Raw genomic sequence first — 24,341 nt, forward strand, 5'->3', positions numbered from 1 at the left:
TAGCTTTAAAGCTCAGGTAGCCAACCCCGAGGTCTGTGGGGTGCAGAAAAACCCGCTTGGGGTGGGAGAAGTGTACGTGCGCGTGGATGACACACACTTCGCGCAGGAGGTGTAGCTCCACAGCGTGCTGTCGCCTATAAGGAAGTGGCAGGTTCTGAACTTAGCTCGTGCACAATACCAGACGCAGAATGCAGAGCAGCCACCAGCTAAATCTGCTCTAATCCCTGCTTTGATGTAAGGTAAGAGGCAGGGGAGGGGAAGCCAGATCGAGCATGCAGTTTATATCTCTCTCACTAGGACAAATTAATAAAAACAAAACCTAATTTCTCCCCACTCATACCCATTCTTATTCCTCCTCAATATTTTTCCTCTTTCTAAGATTCCTTTTTTGTTTGAGAAGCTTAATATTTGGCTGCCTTCTGAAGAAATGGGTATAGTGACAGATGAAAGACTTGTATTCATCGTATAATTCAGAATAAGGGAAAAATCGACTGCTGTGCATTTAAGATTCTAACAACCTTGCAATTTTGTATAGTCGTTTCCCCCACCCGTTCTTTTGAAGAAATCTGCTTTTATTCTGTTAATAACTAACCACAGTTGCAGCAGCATGGATCCGATTAGCAGTTCTTATGGTACAAAGGGGAGAGGAAAAAAAAGCTGTGAACAGGGTTGCCAATTTGTCCACCTGGGCCCCCAGGAGAAAGATTAGATGAGGCGCCTGCCTGCTCCCTTTTTTCCACTTGATCGCTGCTCTGTGCTGTCTGATAGAGACGGGCCTTTTTAAAGGCAAGGCATTTTCTTTCCTTTAATAAAAGTTTCCTTTGCCTCTATCCTCTCCTGTCACAGATTTCTCATTCTGGGTCCCACATGTCATGACAACTCTCAACTGCACACGTGAGTAGCCATGAGAAGTGCCACACACTGATGCTCAGTCACTGGAATCCTGGTGTGGCCGCACCAGAAACCCGCACAGGAGTGCTCAAATGCCCTGCAGGGATGAACATCTTGCCTTCCCGACCCAGGGCTGGTGCACACGGGCAGTCCTTCGGCCTTTCTATGCTGCTTTCAGATGTACAGTGACACAGAAAAAGATAGTTTGGCTATTAAATATTATAATCTGAGGAAAGTAGCATAGTAGATAGAAATTTGGGACCAACAGATAAAATACTAGTATAATAGGCAACATGGTTTCTATATATTTTTTATGTAGATATGTAATTGTCAATTTATGTACTAAAATACTATACTATTCTCTGAAGGCTTTAAAAATTCACTCCATCTGTAATGACACTAAATAACGAATGCTTACTTTTGTAGTGAAACTTAAGACTTCTAAATTCTTGGTATAAAACTACTTTTAGGGACACCTGGGTGGCTCAGTCACTGAAGTGTCAGACTCTCAATTTCAGCTCCGGTCATGATCTCAGGGTCATGAGATGCGGCTCTGCGCTGTGAGTGGAGCCTGCTTCAGATTCTTTCTCTCCCCCTTTCCTTTTCCCCATTTCTTCCTCCCCCCTAAAAAAACAAAAATGAAAATAAAAACACTACTTTTAAAATTGACAGAAAGCTAAAGCATTGTTATTATGCTGAAAAATGTAAAGAAATCCAAGGCTTTTGACTGAAGTGTCTATGATCTAAGAGGCGCAGCCAATATTTTACAATTGTATTTATAATAGTTTATTATTTTATTTGGAGGTACTAGGGACAGGCCAGGTGGGAGAGGCAGCAGCAGTATTTTCAGGGGTGTGCCACTCAGGAGCAGAGTATAGCCTGGAATGGAAGGTGGCCATGGGCAGAGCTGACTGCAAGGGGGTCTGGTGGGCTGAGCCCACATCACATGGGGCCTCTGGTATGAGGGTCGTTCTGAGAGTGCAGGATACAAACTGTGGCAACAGGACTGGAAGGAAGATGTTCTGGGCCATCTGCTGGTGGATTTTTTATCAATTCTTTTATTTCAGACTTGAAGTCAGTGTTCAGCAAGTATGCTTTTGAAATGCATGTTTCTCACAAATAGACATTTTCATCTTCTTTTCGTTGTCATTTTTTTAAACAAAAAGATTTATTTATTTGAGAGAGAGAGCGAGAGAGCACGGGAGAGAGCAGGTAGTGAGGAGGGGCAGAGGGAGAGGGAAAAGCAGACTCCTCCCTGAGCAGGGAGCTGATTGTGGCATTCGATCCCAGGACCCTAAATCTGAGCTGAAGGCAGATGCTTAACTCACTGAGCCCTCCAGGTGCCCCTCAAATATCTTAAGCATAGTATTCATGTGTTGCTGAAGCTCAGATTACAGTTGCACTGGCTAACATTCCCCACTCCGTGTTTATCTAGCCAACGTTATACACCACCTACATAGGAGATGGGAATATTATCTGGGTAATTACAAAACTCCCCATAGCCAATCTGCTCTTCATCGGCCATTTTCCTTGAAAATAGGGTTTGTTATTAGTAATAGATATTTAAAATTATGAGATGATGAAAAAGTTGGATATTGGACAATTCCAGACTTCTGGAACTATTTATATGGCACCATGTCTGTGTAGGATGCACTAAAATCAGGCAGGGTCTACATACACAGAGGTCTGGTTTCAACGGACACATCTTACAGCTATTTCAGATTCTATTTTTAAGGGAAAAGAAAGTAGAATAAATCTGTCATAGTGGGATCTCTTTCAGAAGAAAGGGAAATAGAACAATCCCATAAACCGTGACATGCGAAGGCACAAAGATGGCTCCCAGCCCACAGGAGGAAAGGTCATGTAAGTAATCAATGTTAAAACTTACTTTTCTTGAGTTCCTGTTTATTCTAAGTGAACTGGAAGCTTTTTAATTTGGTCAGCATTTACTGAGTGTGCTGTGACTTGCCAGGCATTGTCCTCAGTTCCAGGGATAAAAAGGAAGCAGTGCTCACTGCCATCGACAGGCTACTGGGCTTGCTGGACTCTCTTTGGTGTGGATGATCAGTAGGACTTTGCAAAGGCAAAGACTCTAGAGCTGGATCTTTGAGAGTAAGTATAGGGGTTTACTAGGCCAGCGAGGGGCTGCATGGACATTCCAGGCAAAAGGAATTCAGCTGTAGGAGCAAAGAGCTGATATAAAACCACAATCAGCAGTATCAAAATATGGAATACTGAACTGGCTCCCTCCATCTACTTCCAATAAAAGGCACTGATGCCACATTAAAAACAAAAACAAAAACAAAAAACTATACACTGAGGTTCAGCTCCCCCAAAATACAAGTTTTTGTCTATTTTCAAGTAGAACTTCAATGATATGATTCTTGGATTTTGTGTGAAACAGACTTAAAGAAACAATTGTGAAACTAGGAATTCTATTAATAACTGAGTTAGGCCTGAGAATATAGCAGTTATTTTATCATAAGAATTTTCTTCCTGTGACATTATAATTTCAATTGAATCACAAAGTATTTATAGAAAGGTAAAAAAAATGGCAATATGCTACTGTAAAGAAATGAGCTATTTGTCCATAAAATTTACTATGACCAATATGTACACAGATTCAAATCTCTCCAAAACATCCCTCGGGATACTCTGAGGGAAGTGCTAAGCTGTACTGGACACAGCTGGGTCTCCCCATCTTTCTAGAAACAATTTCTTGCAGGACTTCCACAATGCCACATTCTCCTTGGTTTTCACTTAAAACTATTGGCTGTTCCTTTCCCTGTTCAGGGTCTCTACATTTCCCAGTGCCCTAGCATTCAGATCTCAGAATTCCTCTCTCAATATTTCTCAACCTTGGCTACACACAATAATCACCCCGAGAGCTTTATAAAAAGTACTGGTGGAGTACCGCAGTGAGACCCATTTACCTCGGCACCTCTGGGGCTGAGCCTCACACCCATCGTTTCCCAGGATGTTCTGTACAGCCAGTGTTGGGAACCACTGACCTTCACTCACTTCCCAGGTCAGCAGTTCCCAGACCAGCAGCTTCAGCACCAACTAGGAACCTGCTGGAAATGCAAATTCTCCAGCTCTACCCCAAACCTACTGAATCAGGACTTGGGTGTGGGGCCCAGTCACCTGCTTGCTCAAGCCCTCGAGGTGATTATGATGCAGGCTAGGTGCCCTAGGTAATGTCATCTAGAACCCTGATGACATAAACTTACTTCTGCAGCTAAGATCTCTGCTCAGAATCTAGATTCTTCTTAGAACCAGCTGCCTAGTCAAAATCTCCCTTTGGATGCCTAACAAACATCTCAAATGTAACACTTTCAAAACCAAACTCTTGGTTCCCCTTCAAAAATTTGTTTCTCCCTTGTCTTCCATTGTACAGAATCCAATCTTAGCGGTTAATACCCTTCTGCCCCCTTCTGCTACTCATACATCCAGACACAACGAACCTCCCCTAGGTGGTTCCTAGACTCCCCTAGCCAGTCTCCCTCGTTTCCACCCTTGCCCCTTACCGTCCACACTCAGCAGCCAGAATGATCCTTTTATAGACTATGTTGGATCATGCCATCCTCTGCCTTCTCTACCTGCCACATGTCTTCCTAAATCCCAGTCATAACCTCCCAAGCCCTATATAAGCTGGACTGTGGTGACTCTCTAATCTAAATGCCTACTCATTCTGTCACCATCTCCCCCTCTTGACTATGCTCTGGCTCCAGTAACTGTGTGTGTCCCCTGCCCAACACGCCAACAGGACTGATTGAAGGCTGGTGTGCTTGCTTGCTGCTCTGCCTGGTTACCTCTCTCCCATTCACATGGCTTGCTTTTGCCCTTTGTTCACAGAGTTCCTAGTTTGAATACGAATTTCTAAGAGACACCTTTCCCAATCACTGTTCTCTAAAAGAAGCAACCTGATTTTTCCCCCGATAATACCTGACAATTATATACTTATCTGCTCATTTCCCATCTGTCCCACTAGAGTCTAAGTTTCATGAGGACAGGGCCCTTTGTTATTCACATTCGGTGCATTTTCCCCAGTTCCTAGAAACATGCCCGCAGCCTAAGATGTAGTCAGTACTTGGCTGAATTAATGAATGAAAGAGAACGATAAATGAGGAGGAAAGGAAAATGAGCATTCGGGCCAGCTGGCCTTCCTCAGGAAATCACCTGATTTATCCAATAGCAAAAGTACAACATGCTACTTTTCAAAAACACACATCCGATGAATTAGTACATTTGGCATCCCTGGCAAGGTCACATCTTGGCATTCAGCTATATGCATTTAATGTAGTTTGCAAGTACAAACTCCCATGTCACTTTCTGTTTGGAAGGGAGAATATCAATGTTAACAATCCCTGGTTATATCATTTATAAACATGCAGATGTGAATTATTAAAGATTAATGCATTTTAGGATTGGTGTCGGCATTCCGTTTGTCTCCTGCCGAAACCAATTCTGTTCTTCATTAGTCAGTGACAACCCCTATCACCCTGTTATGGAACAGAAATCAAGGTGCGAGGGTGTGAGCTCGGAGCAAGTGATGAAACTGATTAGTAAGAGACTTAACGGCTATAATCAATCAACACATCATCATAATCCCGGCTCCAGGGTTATCGGAACATAGAGAAATAAACATAACACCCTCTACAAAATGGTTTTGTTCCCTTCACAACGAGTATCTGTTCCCTTTTGAAAAAGTCACACAGATCAGAAGTTAGTGGAATCAGCTTGGAGAACATCTTGACTCTAAGTATTACTCATTCTATCACCATTTTCCAAAATGTGTAGTTGATTGATTTGTGAAATTTTTACTTGTAGGCTAAAATTCGCTCACAAGAGCTTCAGTACCCTGCACTCTGATTCCTCGCTCCCAGGGAAGCCAGAGAAGGGCACGGGTCAATGCCAATGGCATTTCCACAGTGGCAGCATGCTGCGGCTTCAAGGAGCAACAATACTCAGCTAAGCACAAGTTCAGAGGGCTGACGGGTCTACTCAGCTCAAGAATTGAAATTGAACAGTAAACAAAGCGCCTGAAGTGCTTCTTCAGTGAACAGTGTAAAAAAATAATGGAGAAGTAGGCGTGGACTGCTGGATCGACCACGTAAACATATTAGTCACTGCTAATCTCACAGAGCGGCAACGAGGCACCAAATACTAACCTGGTGACACAGGCTTTCCTATGCTTTCATATGCTCAAGACCAGAGAAAGGCAGTGGAAAATGAGAGTTTAAACTAAATGGCGTAACTTAATTTTAACCAAGACAAGGGAGCAAAACCAACTGGGAATGTGTATTTTGAGAAAATCTTAATGTTCTCCTATTTCTGAATGTGGGAGAAGGAGAGGAAAAGGTTTAATTTGAAATTTACTGGAATGGAAGAATTGAAAAAACTTTCTGCTTTAGAAAAAAACTAGAATTACTCATTCCCCAATTACCAGAATACTTGATTTGGGTCAGGAGGCTCAAAAGGTAAAGGTAGTTCAGAACCCTGGGGCAGTTGCTTCAAATGCAAGGATCTGGTTGCAGATGGGCAGTGGGGAGCCTGCCCTCTAGAAACAGCAGGAGAATATCCACAAAGTGCTGAGTCTCCATAACCTGGCTCCTGGTCTAAATTTTAAATTAGTACCCTAAAGGGGAAGGCTCTGTACCTAATAACTAAGCCACACAGAGATGCAACTACATCTCTCTTAAAGACAAATATATTGTTGCTTTCTTGAGTGTTGCTAAGCATCATTTGGACCAGATCTGAAATTACTGTTTTGTGTAACATACAAGTAGTTTACTTTGTAAGGGGGAAAAAAAAATACTGGCTGAAGTTCTCCATGGTTTGTAGAACTGCTGAACTGATGTTTTCCAGGCTGCCACAGATTAAAAACATGGATATATCAATGGCATTTTGTGTTTAAGAATTTTTTTTCCTGCTCAGCTTGCCAATAAGCAGCATGCATCTTCCTTGCAACAAGCTGTTGCAGGATTTCTCCTTCGAGAGAGAAGCCAAAAAGGAACACTTGATAGATGTTTTAAAATAAGATTACCAGGTAGGGTGACTGTGTACACTTTCAAGTAAAAAATGTATCATTACCTGTACTGTCTCGGATATGCTACTGATGGGATCATGACAGGAAACTGGTTTAAAACCACTTATACAGAGTGAAATAAACTCACAATTTTACTCTGAGTTTTAAGCAAAGATTAACTAAAAAGTGGAAAATTTATTTATTGAAGACCAGTTAGGCTTTAGCCCTGAGAGTTCTAAAAAAATCCAAGTTTTGGAATGGATTAAAAAATCGAAACATGGCTTGCACTCTCCAGTGTTCATTTTATAGGTACTAATCTTGATAAATTAGACCAGGAACTATCATTTCCTCTCACTAAAATCCTTCCTGTTCACTCCAGCCTATGACTAACTCCTAAATGCAATTCATTTTTCTCTTTCCCATTATAGCATCCTTCCAGAATCTGCTTGTCTGAATGTCAAATTAAGCAAGAAAATTAGTTTTTTGACCAGAATATCTTCTTGTTTGTATCTGCAGCTCTATCAGCTCCCAGAGATACCTTAGCTCTCACTTGGCCGACTGGAGGGTAGAACCAGGTGAATGCTTACATAGAAGGGCTCTGAATATACCACAATGCTGCCCAAAGAGTCATTTTCCAATGTTTAATCGAATATGTGCCATCTTTTTTTGGAATTCATTCCTTTAGTATCTAAGATTTTCCTGAGGGGTACAAATTCATTATGACTAGTTGGTATGCTGGATGCATCACTCACCATCCAGGAACTGACATGATAATGCTTCGGAGAATCATGCTTAACTCTACAGTAACTGATGCTTTAAGAGGATGGAAGTGCTATCTCCGGCAAACCAATTCTACAGGCTCTGAAACCCTGTGATCCTTTTTGAAGGACAGCAACTTAAGTTATTTGCCCACCCTGAGCCTGTATAGATAAAGGGGCACAGCATGCCAGGTGGCCTGCGCCTGGGGGAGGCTCCCTGGAAGCAGCTCTGTCCTGGGGGGACCCTGTGCGGAGGTGTGCCCCAGGCAGTGCTCCAGCAAACTGCGGAGGGAGGGAGAGGACAGCTTCCAGAGGAGGGAAGCATGCATAGCAAAAGATCACAGCGATGAGGACCGCTCTTAAAAGATTAATGAAAAGTTTTGCCTTGCCTCGCCCTTCTCCTCCATGGTCTCTCAGCTCTTAAACCGCCCGGACCCACAACCTCTGCATCTCTCTCTCTTGTTGCTGCAGGCCAGCCAGACAGCAGTCAAGCTGGGGAGGGGCAACGTGGGAGGTGAGACCTCAGATGGCAAGGCACAGAAAACTTAAAAAGAGAGTGTTTTACACTCTCTTTTTGACGAAACTTTATTTTATCTGTTGATGATGACCAGGAGAATGTGGTCTTTGATTAGTCTTATAATAAACACTAGGACGAAGACAGAAGGAATGGTCATGAAAACAAACATCTATTCATCATGATGCTAGTGTGAATACCTAGGTTTGCATCTTTGGTCCTAGCCTGTTATAATCAGCAGCCTTTCTGCTGTCAGATGAAAGGGTCTCCACCTAAAATTGGACTTGGTACAGATGCCAAGTGTTTTTTTTTTTTTTTTTAAAGAAGACAAGGAAAATCTATTCAGGGATTTACAGTTACTATCCTTAGATCTCGGTTATTAACAAAACCAATGAATATTCTCAGCAGTCTGAATGTGTAAAGTTTTTATAAACAAAAGTGTTTATCAGGATATGAACAGTTAATTTCTGCCTGCCCATCACCTCCCCACTGTATGTTCACCCTTCTTAATATTTAAACACTGTTACTGCTTACAGCACATGGAGGAAAAAGCTGACAAAAGCCTTTGGCCAATAAAATAAAAATAAAAAAAAAAGTTCGGCTTATTTACATTTTTGCTTTGTTAGTAACTGGCATGGCTGGCTCTGGAGGCAAGACAAGTGAAATTAACATCCACTAAATCTTCTGGCAACAGCAATGCATTCTGGTGTTGTGCTGTGTCAGCTTCAGTATGCGTTAGGACGAATTAGGCCCAGTGTAAGACCTATACAATACATTCAAGACCCAACAGTTTATTTTCCTAAAACCAAGGTAAATAACTCTAGGATGTAAGCCAGTAAGCAGTAAAAGTACAACAGGATCATTTATTAGGAGGGAAACCACATGTCTAACATCAGACCTTTCAAATCAATTGCACCCGACATTAGATTTGCCTGATTTAAATGTGTATATACACACACACTCCCAATTAGAAAGATGAAGATATTTCATTTCTGTCTCTAAGGATAAATACACCAATATAAAAAGGAGAGAGAAATGAAAACAAAAAGTAAAAACAAGAAAATTCATCATGGCACTGGGGGAATGTATAACATACACATTTTGGTCTCCAACGCTTGTTTACATTAAACGACCAGGGCTGAAATTCTTGAACTTCTAACTATAGATTGCTGCAGTGCCGGAGCCCAGCAATGTGCAAACAAAGGGAGAATCCATGTGGCTACTCACCATAGAAAACCTCCATCCTGCTTTTCAAAAGAACGCAGGAAGGAAAAGCCCTACTGAGTTAGGGCTGTGCCAGGGCCGATGCAGTGCCAGCGTGCATCACAGTAGTTGTTCCCATGACGCTCACAATGTTTGTGAGGCAGCATGATAGGAGGGCAAATTTGCAGTGGGTGGAGAAATGCTTTAACAGACAAGAAACAGCTTCAGCCATTCGGGATGCTTTACTGGGCTTTTGTTTATCCACCTCTGCGATAGTTCTCATTAGCTGTCAATTTCATTTACCAGGACAGAGATAGAGAAATGATTGCTCTTTTTTTTTTTTTTTTAAACAAACCCTGGGAGGCAACGCTAGAAAGAAGCCCCCACAACATTTTGGCTTCACCTCATCGAGGCTAACAGCTACACAGCAGCTGTGCATTTCCACAATGACTTGCTGGAGAGACAATGATTGAAAGAGTCAGTCTGTGACACTCGGAGAGGCAGTAGCAAGCTAGAGCAGGAGGTAATGGGAGAGAAGTGAGGTTAAAAGAACAAGTTAGTGCTGGGAAGGAGGGGAAGAAAGGGGAGAAAGGAAAGCAGAAGACTATGGACAAAAGAAAAGGTGGGTGGAATTTCCAAACATGTGCTCCCAACGCAGTGGTCTGAGTATCCTGCCCTGGGTGGGACATCAGGCAATCACCACCTGATGTGTGTACTTCACCAGGGTAGACTCAGAGGCAAATGGCAGTAGACTGCACATTAGCTTAGGATCTATAAAGTATGGATTTGCAAAACCTAAACATGAGGACTACGGATGGGATAGGAGAAGGTGAGACTACTAAATGGGCCTAACTATTCTCTAAGGGAAGGTGCCTTTGCATTTGGTTAAATAAAAAAAAAAGAACAATCAACTTTATGGGCATCTCTAAAATGTGGTTTTATTATCTATGACCAAGTTCACATAAATACATTAAAAAAGTAAAGAAAACAAAGAGCATATAGGCTAGGTGGAGGGAAAGAGAAGACCAAATTTTTTTTTCAACAGAAACCCACATGATTTTTAACAAATCCTTTTCAGATTACAACATATAAGATTTATGATGAGCATCTATTATAAGCTGATGTGTGAACGTCCCAGGGCTTAGCTTTGGGAACAGAAGAGGAGAAACATGTAGTATCTGGACACAAGCCATGGAAGCTGACCACTAAGGTGGTCCAGGGCAAGCATGTATATAGATGTGTGGCTCTTCTGTATGAATTAAAAATGGGCGCCCCCCACTTCCCACAGGAGAGCATCCCAAATTTAATTCCTATTTACCCTTCCAGCCTGTGTTCTTGTCCTTAGTAGCAATGGCTAAGGCCAATGAGAGGGTGATACTGATCAGTTAGTTGATACTGTCTGGGTACATACAAAAGTGTGAGAAATAATCCTGGATTTTAAACTGCATCTATCGTTAAATTTTATGTTAGACTGCCTGCTTATCACATCCCACAAGAGTCAAATCTATGATCTAAATAAAGCAAGAGTATAGATTCTTGTGCCCCTACCCCAATTTTCTGGTCTCCCCTGGGCCTTCTCACACCTAATCCCCTGGAAGATCGATCACTAACCTATCTTTTTTTTTCAAGTTAGAAGAAAAATGGATTCAACTTCGTGAAAATACATTATGCTTTCATGGCTGGCACAAAGCAGTCCTACAGAGTAAACTTAGTAAACAGCAAATCATCACTGGAAACTTTATATGCATGTCTTCTGAAGTGTACAAGAGCTCCACCGGGTTACGAATCAGAAGACTTGCCGCCCAAACCAACTGTGCTGCTTCAGACAGTCACCAGGTGGGCAAGCCTCTAGGTCTCCAGTAACAACAACCAGAACCACCACAACAGTTAACACGCAGAGTGCTTACCACGTGCCTGCTTTATGTGCATCAGCACATTTAAATTTAATAGGAATCCTGAGAGATATGGTTATTATCTTTGCAACTGCATAAACTGAGGTGCAGAGAGGCTTCGAAGCTTTTCCACCGTGACACAGCTAAGAAGTGGCAGTAAAATGAGGGGTGAGGTCAGAGGATTATGAAAGTCCATCCCTGCCGATATGTTATTGTGATTCCACCCAGGAGAAGAGTGACCAAGTGGTGAAGCTGTGGATCAGATCTCCCACGAGATTATTCCCCTTACAATAAATAACACACACATCAAAGGAACGTTCCATTTGCCACACTGTATACAACTCCATCACTCTACGGCTTCTCGTTCAGCACACCTGGTTATGAATCTACTTGAAGAACATTCCTCCCCCAAGAAGTGGAACTTTTGCTGTGTCATCTCTCCTCTGGAACACGTAGATACAGAGGAGCTGACCTAGAACTGTCTAGTGACATGAAAATGTAGGCCATGGGCGGTTAGCATCTCTGACCCAAGTTTAAAAACAAATTGTAGGCTTTAAACAACATTTCCAAGAAACCTGAAGGCTTTCTAAAAACTTACTTTCCTAAGAAGCTGGCAGAGAGAATCACAGTTTGGTCCCCACCTGCAGGAACTGTAAAGAACAGGCCCCGCTTGAGATGGAGTTAATAGGTCAACAGAGGCGTCATCTGTTGACCAACTTAACCCTGCACATAACACAACAAAGCACCAGACTCTGAAGGCAGTTCCACCTGCTGAGCTACCTCCTCCATAGTCTGTGCTATCATGTGTCCAAAGTGAGCTCTTTTGTTGGGTTATGTGTTCCACACTGCATCAAAATCCAAACAGTGAGGAAGAAGTTTCAAAATGCCCAATGGAATGATATACGTATGTCTGAAAATCATCAGATTGTGAACTACCCGTGTCAGGAATTTTAAATGATAAACTGCAGTATCTTTAGACCTCAGAAGAGTTTTCATTGAAGTTATTAAGAAAAGTCCTTTTGATCCAAATTAGAAAGCAGTGCGTCCTTGCTTGACAAATACAGTAGTTTACATATGACTTTCCAATGTTTAGGCAGGTGATGCTTCAAAAACCATCTCAATACCAAAAACTGCCTAAGGAATTCTGAAATATAGAGTATTCATAGCTTTAAAAATGTTAAAAGCAGATAAATCCAAGTTTACTACAATCTCTTGAGTATAAACATATTTTTGAAAAAAAGGTTAACATCAAAATGCCTTAATCCAAATGTGCTAAATTATAGCTGTATCTAAAATATGGATGAATCTTAGAAACAGAACATTTAGTCAAAAAAGCAAACTCTAGGAGACCATTTGCAGTACAAATGGGGTAACCACATTTTCTGTTTTGCCAAGAACCTTCCTAGTTTATGCTTGTTGTCCTGTAATTATTAATAGTGACCTTTCCATGCCCCCCGTGTCTCAGCTTGGTTGATAAATTATATAGTCATGCTAAATATGTTTCTACAAGTACGTTTCTATAAATCTCAAAACTAAACAAAACTAATGATATATACCCTATGAATTTCTGTAATAAAATTCCTCAAAAAAACAAAAAGAAACACTAAAAACATATTCAAACAGTATTTGAGGCAGAGGAGAGGAAGAAGCCTGAAAATAAGGGAAGAACACAAAGGTGGACCAACAACACTGGTGATACTCCAATTCTTAAGCTGGAGAGTGGGTTAATGAGTATTCTTTGATGGTTATGTCTCACGATTAGCATGTTCTTATGCTTATGTATAAAACATCCCATAATAAACATTTTTTAAATATAAAAGAAATAAAATGTGAATAAGGGGTAAATCTACCATCCATGCTTCAAGACAACAGAGTAAACTATCAGAAAAGTTATTTTTAATATTAGTTCTAATAGGTTAGTAAGAGGTACTTTCTGACAGCCACCTAGATCATGTTAGCAAAAGTTATGAGGGAAAAAATTACATTTAGTTTGCTGATAAAAGAAATGGGTGATGTTGACATAAGAAAGCTGGATGCGACGAACAAACAGACAAATAACCATACGTACATAATAAGGGAAGCTGAAGATACAGACAGAAGTTGTATGATCACCGAAATACTGAATGGGAGTTAACTGGAACATGAACTCCTCATATCAAAATTAGAAGGTACATTTCTATCAGTAACAAGGACTTGGATGTGTGTGGGCCCAAGTAAAATAGAGGTGAGCATAAACACGAAACACGGGTTACAAAATAACTGCTATGGCATAAATTAAATAGAACCATACGATCTACAGCCAATCCTTGTGCACAATCTCACCTTAGTGGCACTTACCAACAGAGCATCTTATTGAACAGAGTCATTACACCAAAATATGCTGAGAATAATTTTCTAGCATAAGGTAAATGTCCAAACCAAAAATATCAGAGAAATTGTTTATATTCATTGTTGACTATCTTTAGGAACTGGAACTCTGAAACGCTTTGGTGACAATTCACAAAGTTAAGCTTCTAGTACGTGGTCCTATCATCAAGTTTTCAATAGTAAAAAAGCAGTGGAATGTATGTCCCTATTGATGAACACTAGGTCGGTCTTCACTACAGAGTAAAATAATAATCATTAAAAGAAATGAATACCTGGAATACTTGCAGGAGAAATCGGGCCAGATCGTGACTGGTTACTTCCCACAGGAGAGCCAACAGGAGAAGGTGATGGGCCCCCAGGGATGCTGGAGAGATGGGGGGATGCGTGTGGAGAGAAAGGTGACTGAGCCGGGTTGCTTTGATCCCCTTGGCTGCTCGTGGACCCCGATGCACTGACTGCTGAGCTCAGGGTGGCCTCCGTTCCCGTGGGGAGGTCATCGATGGAGCCAGACAGGTCCTGAGAAAGAAAGGAACACCATATATTTATAGAGTAACATACCTAGACCCATTCCTGACCAAAAAACTATTTAAAAATCATAACAATGTTCCTTTCAGAGACCGTTTTTTCTAGATAATACCCAAAACTCAGAGCATGGCCGCTTGTTATTAGAGGACTTTCAGGAGGTCTCTTGTGAGTTGCACCCTAAGAGCTGTTCTGGCCCTAAGGTAAATAAAGTTGTACCTTTCTTTCCTGAAGCCATCCGGCTGCTTTCCTCTAAGCTGTCAGCACCTAGTCCAACACACTTACTTTTGAGTCCCAGGAAACAGCACTTGAGGTGGTGACTTACCATCTGAATGGAATGGTGGCTTCAACACACTGAAAACTACTGTTCTGGATCCTTCTATCCAGAATCAACACTGAAAGGACTGTTTGAATTTCAAACTCTAATATTCTAATGGAACAGCAAATTTTTATTAACTTATTTGAGAGGGTGTGTCCATGTGCAAGCAGGGGGTGTGGGACAGGCAGAGAGAGAATCTCAAGCAGACTCTGTGCTGTGTGGAGCCCTACATAGGGCTGATCTCATGACCCTGAGACGAAACCAAGAGAGTTGGACGCTCAACTGACTGAGCCACCCAGGCACCCCAAAGAAAAGCAAAATTTTAACCTTGTGGTGAGAAATTCTTATATTCTAAATAGTTGTGTCATTATAATGAAATAGTGATATGTACTTTTTTGTATGATATTGTGCAAATAAATCCCTTTGAGGTTATGTTGACAGAAATAATATCGTAATGTCATCCCTTACTTTTTAGTAACAGTTTTAAAGCTAAACAATTTTTAATGCCAACTAATTTGTTCCTAACACTCTGTAAGGCAGTTAATGAAATCACCATTTGACAGACACAGAAACTGAGGCCCAGCTAGTCAGTTACTGTTGAAGGTTACACCACTCAGGACAGAACCATTTACTAAAGGAGATGATGGGAGGAGAGAGGAGAAAGGAGAACAAAGACTTCCATACCCTTGTCAGAATGAAAAAAGGAGAGATTTGAGCCTGGCCTTCCTCACTGCTGTGAAACCAGGGCTCAGAGCAGGTCACCATCAGGAGCACCAGCCTGCACAGTGACTGCACTCCCAAGTCACTAGAAGTCTGCAGAGCCATGGGCGGCCCAGAGCAAGTGCTGGCAGGGTTCTAAAGGCTGACTTGCAGTATAAAGTTATTTGTCCTGATGATCTAGGACTAAATGCTGCAGAATGGGATCAGAAATGCTGGGTTATGCTATCGTCTACAAAACATATGCAATTCTAATTTATACCCTCTACTCATTCAACTTTATTAATGTTTAATTTTACCTCATTGCTTACTCCTGGGACTTCTGAAACTAGGACTCTGAAACTGGTGGAGGTAGATGCTTAGGATCTAAAGAATGAATCTAGACCAGGAGATACAAAAGGGACCAGGTAAAGTACAGCTGGTTATAGCTCTTCAGGGTCCCCCCTAATGTCACAAGGCAAACTCAGGATTAGGATCCCAGTCTCCTGGAAAGTTTATCTGTTAACCATCTGCTGTCTCATATAATTAACTTCTCCTTTTTTTTAACAGCAAAATTGCCAATGATTTAAAAATACATTCTAAATAGCTATGAAGACCTCAGAAAAATGAATGTTACAGAAAAACAAAAATTTCTTATGCTAAGAATAACCTCTAAGTAGAGAGTAATCTTCAATGTCCCATAACTGTGCTTATGAATAACAAACATAATGGTAACAGCACAGATTGAACATATCACCGCTAGAGAAAGTATCATCAAATTTCCACAACGAAATGAGGCAAATGGGATCATGTTTTTCAGACTTCAGAGAAAAAAACTACACAAACATGTCTATGCAGGGCACACAAAGTTGCATGATTTTGCACACAGTCAGCTGGTCAAACATTGTATTTAACTTCATTACTCAGTTCAACAAGAGTTGGATTCAGACTTTTGAAACTGAATACAACTTTGCGAAGCAGGGTCAGAAGCGGAGGGAGGAAGGTTACTGAGCAAGTGACATGCTACGTACAATGTAGAAAACATTCACATTCAGAAATCAAGGGGATTATCTGAGTTTCTAGAAACAAAAGCTGGTAGAGTGCACGCACATGGGTGGTCTGAAAGAGAAACTGTGGCAAGTTCCACGTGTCCCAACCTCCCTCCCCAGGCTGACTGCTGATTCCCACATGCTCTTCAAGGCCCCGGAGCAGGGATGGGTGCAGGAGTATGGGAGATGAGCTGGGCCCTGGATAATTCTCTAAGTCCCAAATCCAGAGGCACTCCCTCCCTAACCTAATATAAGCAACCCACAGGAGTGTGAAGGCCCACCCAGCGGGCTCTTCACACCCCTGCAAGCTCTGGCTGGGGTCTCACTGGACCCTACCGATTTTTGCTCTGCCCACAAACCAAACATTTTTAAATGACTGGGAAAAAAAAAATCAAGAGTAGTATTTTGTGATCTATGAAAAAAATACTTGCAATTCAAATTTCATTGTCTGCAACGTTTTACTGGAACACTACCCCCCCCCTTCCTTTAGATAGTGTCCACAGCTGCTTTGGGGCTGCTACAGAGGCTCTGACGGAGACCCCGGGGCCCCCAAAGCCTAAAATATTTACTCTCGGGCCCTTTCAGAAAAAGCGTGCCAATCCCTGATTCCGGGAGCAGCAGTGTTTCTGGTATGACCTCTTCTGCCTTTTCCTCTTCGTTGGGGGTAAATCAGAGAAAGACAGGCCTCAGTGGAACTGCAGGATGACACACTGTGTGTCAGGAATTGTTGTAGTTTCACCAAATACGGTCTGGCTGCACATCTGCATCCACCTGGAAAATTCTGAACGGAAGCCAGAGAGCGCAGCACTCTGAAGGTGTCAGAATAACCCACGGAGCCCCCAGTGAGGATGGCTGGCGGGCTCCCTGTGTAGACACGTTAATACCTAACAAATGTGTATCACTAATAAACCAAGGGTCAATCAGACAACAATCAGCTGGGGGGTGGGAGTAGGATCTGATGCTTCTTTAGAGAAAAAAAAAGGTAGATAACTAGATATAAAACTATTATCTTTTATTATACTGCATATGGGATTAGACAGAAAAGGCTTGACATAGATTTTTTTAAACGCCATTATTTGAAATTAAATAATCTCATGCAAATCTTTCTTTATAAAAAAACAAAAACACAAAAACAAATTGTTACTTGGAAATTTGTAAAATTCTCCACACGACCTATAAATTCCATCCCTGTCCTCCCTTAAAATTCCAAGTTATGGTTGAACAAGTGACACGGATGGGTGTTAAGAAGGCTTCATTCAAGCTGCAAAAGCATGAAAAACATTTCTGTTATTCAACAAGCTGATCAAGGAAATACCAAGAGAAAAATATAAAAACGGTGGCTTTCTTAGTGTTCACATGTCATCAGAATTTCAGCGCTGACTAGACTCAGTGTAACAGAAGAGTAATAAAAAGATATAATTTCTATATTACTATTATACATACACATAACTTTTATATGTAAATTATAGAGAAATATTCCCGCCCTGCAGACACTTAGGGTATCCATATGTATAGCTATCTTAAAACATGTTAATAAAAGAAGTTCAACAGTGGTTTAAACATTCAGCCTACTTAACAAAGAAGCTCTGTAACTAATACTCCTCTAGAGGACAATTTAGTCAGCAGGGCACCAACTCTATTCTTCTTTTATAAGTACTATCAGATCTATGATGCCTGTAAAGAACAGAGAGACCTTACTGCATCTCATTCTAACCAAGGCACCTTCAAGCTACAGTGCTTCCATTTATCTTGCTGGAAAGCTGGCAGGTAAGATAATTGCAGGGAGGACTCTTTTAAGGGGCTAGAGTCCCCTGCCCCACAGTATTCCTTGCATCTTTCCTTTGTATTGATGGAGTGACGGGTGAGGGGATGACCTCATGGGCTTGTACACAGTAAATTCAGGATTTTGCCAGGACAGTCTGAGTAAGTAAAATCTTGCTCTTAGGTTGGGTTTTCAGTATCTGACATCACTCAGGATATTTAATACTTTCCAGCACACCAAAAATAATATAGCTTCTACTATCGATGGTTAATTTATCTTTAGAAAATCAATGCCTTAAAAAAGAAAAGCTTGTTTCACTTTAAAATTTAATTTAAATGAAAGTTCCTTGTAAAGACTTTCCCTCTGTAACCATCATCTCTCCACCCTCTGCCCATGTAAAATTTCCATTCTAATCCAAGTGACAAGTACAAGAGATTTCACTGCACTTGGAATGAAATGCCACCGGGGAGCAGTAACAATCCTATCAAGACTCTGACAAGAGAAACACTTATGAATTAACATAGAGCACAAATATGTTCCTGATTCAATACAAAGGGACAGGGTGGGGAAGGGCATGGCAGAGGAATGTATATGGAACACGCTGTGAACCAGGAGCACAGAAGGCATTTTCACATAGATGTGAAACAGACATACATTAAATATAAATATTCTCTCACTTCTACATATTGTATATGATTCTCCCTAAAATTATTGTTAATATGCTGTGACTTTACTACACCAAGAGGGATCTTTGGTTTTGATACTATTCAGTTTATCCAGGAAGTTAGCTTCCTAAAGGATAAATTCCGTCAATGCTGGTGATGTCTTACTGTCTCAAAGACCTGGGAATAAGTCAGAAAATCTTACTCCCTTGTTTAATTAAATAAGTGGGTTTTTAAAAAACCAAATCAACTCCAAAATACTCTAAGCTGTGGTCCTCAATACAATTAGCTGATAGCATTAGATCAGTCTCTGATAGCTGCAGAGCAGCGCACACATTTGGGCATCTCTTGCTCAGAAGTGCCCCAAGAGAGCATGAGGATAAACACTGAATTAGAAACAGAGAAGATATTTCAATCAATGAGACTAGTTCAGGTCTCTTGTTTAAGGATTTTAATAGGATACAGTTAATGATTTCTCACTGTGACTTCCCATGGGCTTGGCGCACAGGTTAAAATGCCAGTTCAATGGTCTTTTAAAAAGTCTCTCAGTCTTCTTCAAAAGTGGGAATAGTCTCTCTTCTCCTTTTCAGAATATAGAGTGCCAAATTCAGGCATGCATTTTTTTTCTTTTTCTTTTTCTCTCTTCAACTAGACCCTAACTTTCTTAAGGACAGCATGATTCCTTGCCCAGGTGCGGTACTGAAGAAAAGATAGATTTGACTGGTCACTGTGAATGTCACTGAATTTATATGCTTTGTGGTAAAATACAGCTGCAAATACCACACAAAGTAAGCTAGCACATGCAAATCTTTCTAAATATTTACCAGAAGTGCTCTAGTGAAAACTACTGACTTCACTATCAAAATTTAGCAATGAATTCTTGGCCCCCTGTTTCCAATTAGCATCCCTGAGGCTAACCACCCCCACCCTCATTAGATTGCCTAGTTCTTTAGAAACTGATACTTCACACACTGTGAAATCATCTCATCCCTTCCAACTTTACTTTAGAACCATCATTTTGGACATGTGATACAAATACACCTTGAAATTGATATTAGAATTAAGTCAATAATTGGACTGACATATATACAAAAGGAAAAACCTCACAGTGACTCTGTTCAATCTCTATGATGTTTGCAGGTTTCTTCTCGGCACAAACCTGTGTGCAACCCAAAAAGTCCCTGCTGCTTTCATTTGTCTAGACAGCGAATGAGTTAAAAAAGCTTAGGCCTCCTGTCTAAATGAATAAAAAAAATGCAAAGGCACAGAGAAACAGAATCCATGAAAAAAATCCTTCAAAGCAGTAATTGTGAGGCTCTAAAAGCATCTTCTTTCCAAGTTATATATATCACTTTCTATTTAAACATGTCCAAATAACAAATATTTATCTCTTCATTGTACGTGACAATATATACAACACATAGCCTTAAGATATATGAGGCCAACTGGAAAAAAAAAGTGTTTGATGTTAATTTAAACATAGTCACAAGCTCCACAAATGACAAACCCCCAGCCAAAGCCAAGGATAAATGCAAAGAAAATTCATGAGTCAAAATTCATTGTAATGATATAGCCAAGAACTGCTTTCCTTTTCTCAAGCCAAGATTCCATTATGGGTAACTCTCATTTTAATGGGACATTTACAGGGTAATCAACTAAACTGATACTTTACAAAAGCGGGATTCAGAGTTAAGCAAACTATCATAAGCAAAAATTGTGAAAAATGTTTAGATTTCCTTTGATTTTTCAAAATCAGCACCTAAAATAGAAGCTAGCCTCAAAGGTCCTTGAATTAGAACTCTGATATGAAATGCACTGCCATTCTAAATTTAGACGTGGTAAACAATATAAATATGAAATATGCATCATGTAAGGGAATTTTTTTTCCATTGCAGAAGCCCCAAGGGGATCCTAAATTATTCTCAGTTTTTGAACTCTGCCCAGGGAGATTCTCTGTTCTTCCACTATTAACAACAGTCTCAAGATGTTATGTAGGCTAGGAAGAACAATGAACAGACCCTTTAACACAGTGTGGGCAGTCTTGAACATAAAAATTATTTGGTAAGAAATTTCATTTATAGTTTTCTTTTCATTGTATGGAGTTTGGGATTAACTTTCATCTGGAAATAACATTATCCTGCTTGGTTACACTCCTAGGCCTGTGCTCACAAATGAAAATAATGATGAACATAACCATCATGAGTTTTTAGCAACAACTGTCACTACCATTGATTTAGCACCTTCTAAAGTACCATATATATCACGTATATTTTTCTTATATGGTGAAACTACAGTATCTAATTAGCTCCAATCTCTTGTTCCTACAGAGAACAAAAAAAGGTATTTGACTGATTTCATGGTCCAACATAGCTAAGAGCCTCCAAACCCTTCCTAACCTCAAGCCAAAGCCCAAGTCAGTCAATGCTGAAAACACACAAAAAAGACTCATGTGAGTAACTGCTGGCCCTTCATTATTCTAAGAGCAATGGCATCTTAAAGAATATATTTATTAATACAAATGACAACCAGTGAGATTCAAGCTACATAATAAAGTGAAAATAATGAATAATTTGGGGAGAGACTTCCTTCTGGGGCATGTGCTATCTAAGGTTTGCAGATGAAGCTATGGGATGGGTGAGAAGAGGTGGGGAAAAGGTGGAAGGCCATTTTTACATGTGAATGACACTTGATATTTAAATGTTGGCCTGGACTGTGATTCTGTACTCTTCAACGTCCCTCTCTCACAGAGTCTCAATGAAAAGAGACAAACAGCTAAACAGATGAATTCTTAGGAAAGGAAGGAATTGTGTTGGAGAGGTGCATTAGTAAGTGAGTGGAATCCAGAAAGGGGTGTCCTCAGCTGGTGCATGCTGGCTCTGGGGCTGCAGTCTGAGTGGGTCCGGACCAGGGTGAACATGCACCCTCTGTACAAGTGCTGGGCAGGGGACTAGAGACACAGGGAACAATGTGGAAAGGCAAGAGCTCAGGGAGGGATACCACGGTGGGAGCCAGGAAGATAAGCATGCTGGGGAGCTAGGAGAAAGGTTGACAGACAGGGGACGAGGGCTGCTGTGAACCACTTCTGTCCCCGGACGCTGAGCAACATGAACTAACGTTTCTAGGAGCCAGGGAGCCAAAAGAGGTCTAATGGGTGACTTCTAATATTTTCAAGGAGGAAAAGGAATGCAGATGAATGCCAGGAGAGAAATCTTAAACATTTTTAAAGAAAAAAAAAAAAAACATGTTTTCAAGTGTTTACATACAAAGAATGCTTTCATAACATGATTAAAATTATGGATACTACTTAATAAATTTGTAAATGGTTAAAGATCCATGTATTTTAGCATTACATAAAATTTAACAAATAAAGGAACAACAGTGATTGCAGCAAATGCCTCAGTAACCACAGCCTAGGTTAGTCATGGGTGTTTTTCCTAGATTGCAGGAATTCGGGGAGTCTACACAGTTGCCCTGCTTATTTCAGTTGTATGTAAGAATCAATGCAGAAATGAATTGAAATACATACTTGACCCCCTTAAAACAGCACAGCAGTGTCTAAAAAGCTCATTATGAGTAACATTTGGCTTCAACAGATTCTATTTTCTAGATATCCTACTCCAAAACCATTGGTGACAAGTCCTAAGACACGTAGTTATAAAGGGGGAGAACCAGCTAGTTACATGCAGGAGGAGAGGTAAGGGTTTACGGGTTTGTGCTTTACAAATATCAAAGTCAGGTATGAAGCTGTAAGGTATGAATGACCCATGTGCTTTGAAAGCAAATTGACAAACTAACAAGACCTGTAAATATGTAAGATTTAGAGTTTGTCTACTGATACCAGTTTATATTGCTGAAAGCATATCATAAATCTTTATAACAGAAAAGCAATCAACACCAACTTTTGCATGTCTCATGGTAAAAAACTACTGTTTATCTTAGAAGTACAATGCTTAGCACGTAGAAATTCTGAAAATAAAACTTAAAAACAAAAAGGCATGAACTCTCAGGAGACATTTATTTCTTCAGTATATAGCAATGAAATACTTTAAAACAGTAAGACCTATAGGAACTGAAAATAAATTAGCAACTTAAAAAAACAAATAGAAAAACACACAACTCACAGATTGTACTGAGTCTACATGGAATAAAGGGAAGTTTTACTTATACGACAATACTATAACTTAGTTGTTTTGACATTTTCTCTGTTCACGGGAACCAGATGAACAGACATACTTGTCCTAATCCCTCATTGGATTTTAAAAAACTTTTTATTTTGTTTTTTTTTTTTTTTAATTTTTTTTTTTTATTTATTTATGATAGTCACACAGAGAGAGAGAGAGAGAGAGGCAGAGACACAGGCAGAGGGAGAAGCAGGCTCCATGCACCGGGAGCCTGATGTGGGATTCGATCCCGGGTCTCCAGGATCGCGCCCTGGGCCAAAGGCAGGCGCTAAACCGCTGCGCCACCCAGGGATCCCAAAAAACTTTTTATTTTGAAGTAACTTTAGACTTATACGAAACTGGCAGAGTTCTGGGTGTTCTTCTTATGCACTCCTTCACCCAGTATGCCTCGTCTTAACATTGCACATAACCATTGCACATTCATTCTTCAATTTGTGCATGTTTGGTGTTTTCTCATGATGCGGCTGAGCTTACAGATTTCAGGGAAGAATATTACAGACATAAAGTATCATCTACAAGGCATCCTATCATGGTATGACAGAGGCAGGACTTATGAGAGGTTAGGTCAACCTTGATCACTTGGTGAAAGTGGTGTCTGCCAGATTTCTCCGTGGTCAAGCTAGTTTTCCCCTTTCTATATCCTATTCACAAGAAGGGAGGCATTAGGTCTAGCCCACACCCAAAGAAGGGGAAGTAAGTTCTACCGCCTAGATGAGTAACAAAGAATTTGTGAGTGTATGTTAAAATTGTACAGAATAAGTTAACATTTGGGGGGACATAATTTGAAGCAATGCAAGAATCTTGCTTCTCCTTCAAGTTTTGCCCACAATTTTAGCATTTGTCAGTGGACCCTGCCTGTCGCAAGGTGTTCCAATGCTGATTTTCTAGTTCCTTCATTCCTTCTACATTTATTATTTGGGATTCTTTTGTAAGGCAGAACTGTCCTATCTCCACTGATTTTTGCATGGCCAAGGCAGTTATTTCTCTCATATATGACTTTTAGTATTTCTCTTATATACTTCTTTTGGTGAAGTTTCTTTGTAAGATGATTTAAAACCAGAGTGATTTGAATACTGTGTCTAATATATAACTCGGCATCAGGAAATCATATTTTAAAAGTGATGTCCTTCACAGTTTCCTTATCATTTGCTTTATTCATTACATTGACCCACTGACAAAATAAACATGTAATCCCCACTTGACAACTGACAACAAGATGATATTCTTATCAACAATAAATGAAAAAAAACCCCACAACAAATGAAATAATACTTCCAACTGAGGTTTCATAATTAAAAAATATTGGAGAGAGGAAAATACGCACTTTATGCTTTTCCAGGCACAGCTAGTGGGAATATAAATTAGTATAACCACTTTGGACAAAATCTGTAAGCACATCGTAAAGCTGAAGGTGCTTTTATCTAATGACCCAGGAAGTCCACTCCTAAGTGTGTACTCTGGCATATGTACATAAGGAGACCTATACATGCAGAAAAA

At 40.4% G+C, this 24,341-nt stretch overlaps 1 protein-coding gene across 14 annotated transcripts in view; it reads right to left on the bottom strand.

Annotated features, from left to right (window-relative positions):
* ARID1B (AT-rich interaction domain 1B) overlaps positions 1-24,341 on the bottom strand; it is a 491,955-nt gene that overhangs the window by 111,235 nt on the left and 356,379 nt on the right. For all 14 annotated transcript variants that reach the window (XM_072767266.1, XM_072767261.1, XM_072767255.1 and 11 more), the window contains one exon: positions 13,926-14,169. In XM_072767266.1, the coding sequence (XP_072623367.1) occupies positions 13,926-14,169 (244 nt within the window). The remainder of the gene's footprint in view (positions 1-13,925; positions 14,170-24,341) is intronic.

The sequence above is a fragment of the Vulpes vulpes genome, chromosome 1 (assembly GCF_048418805.1).
Source record: "Vulpes vulpes isolate BD-2025 chromosome 1, VulVul3, whole genome shotgun sequence".
Lineage (NCBI taxonomy): Eukaryota > Metazoa > Chordata > Mammalia > Carnivora > Canidae > Vulpes > Vulpes vulpes.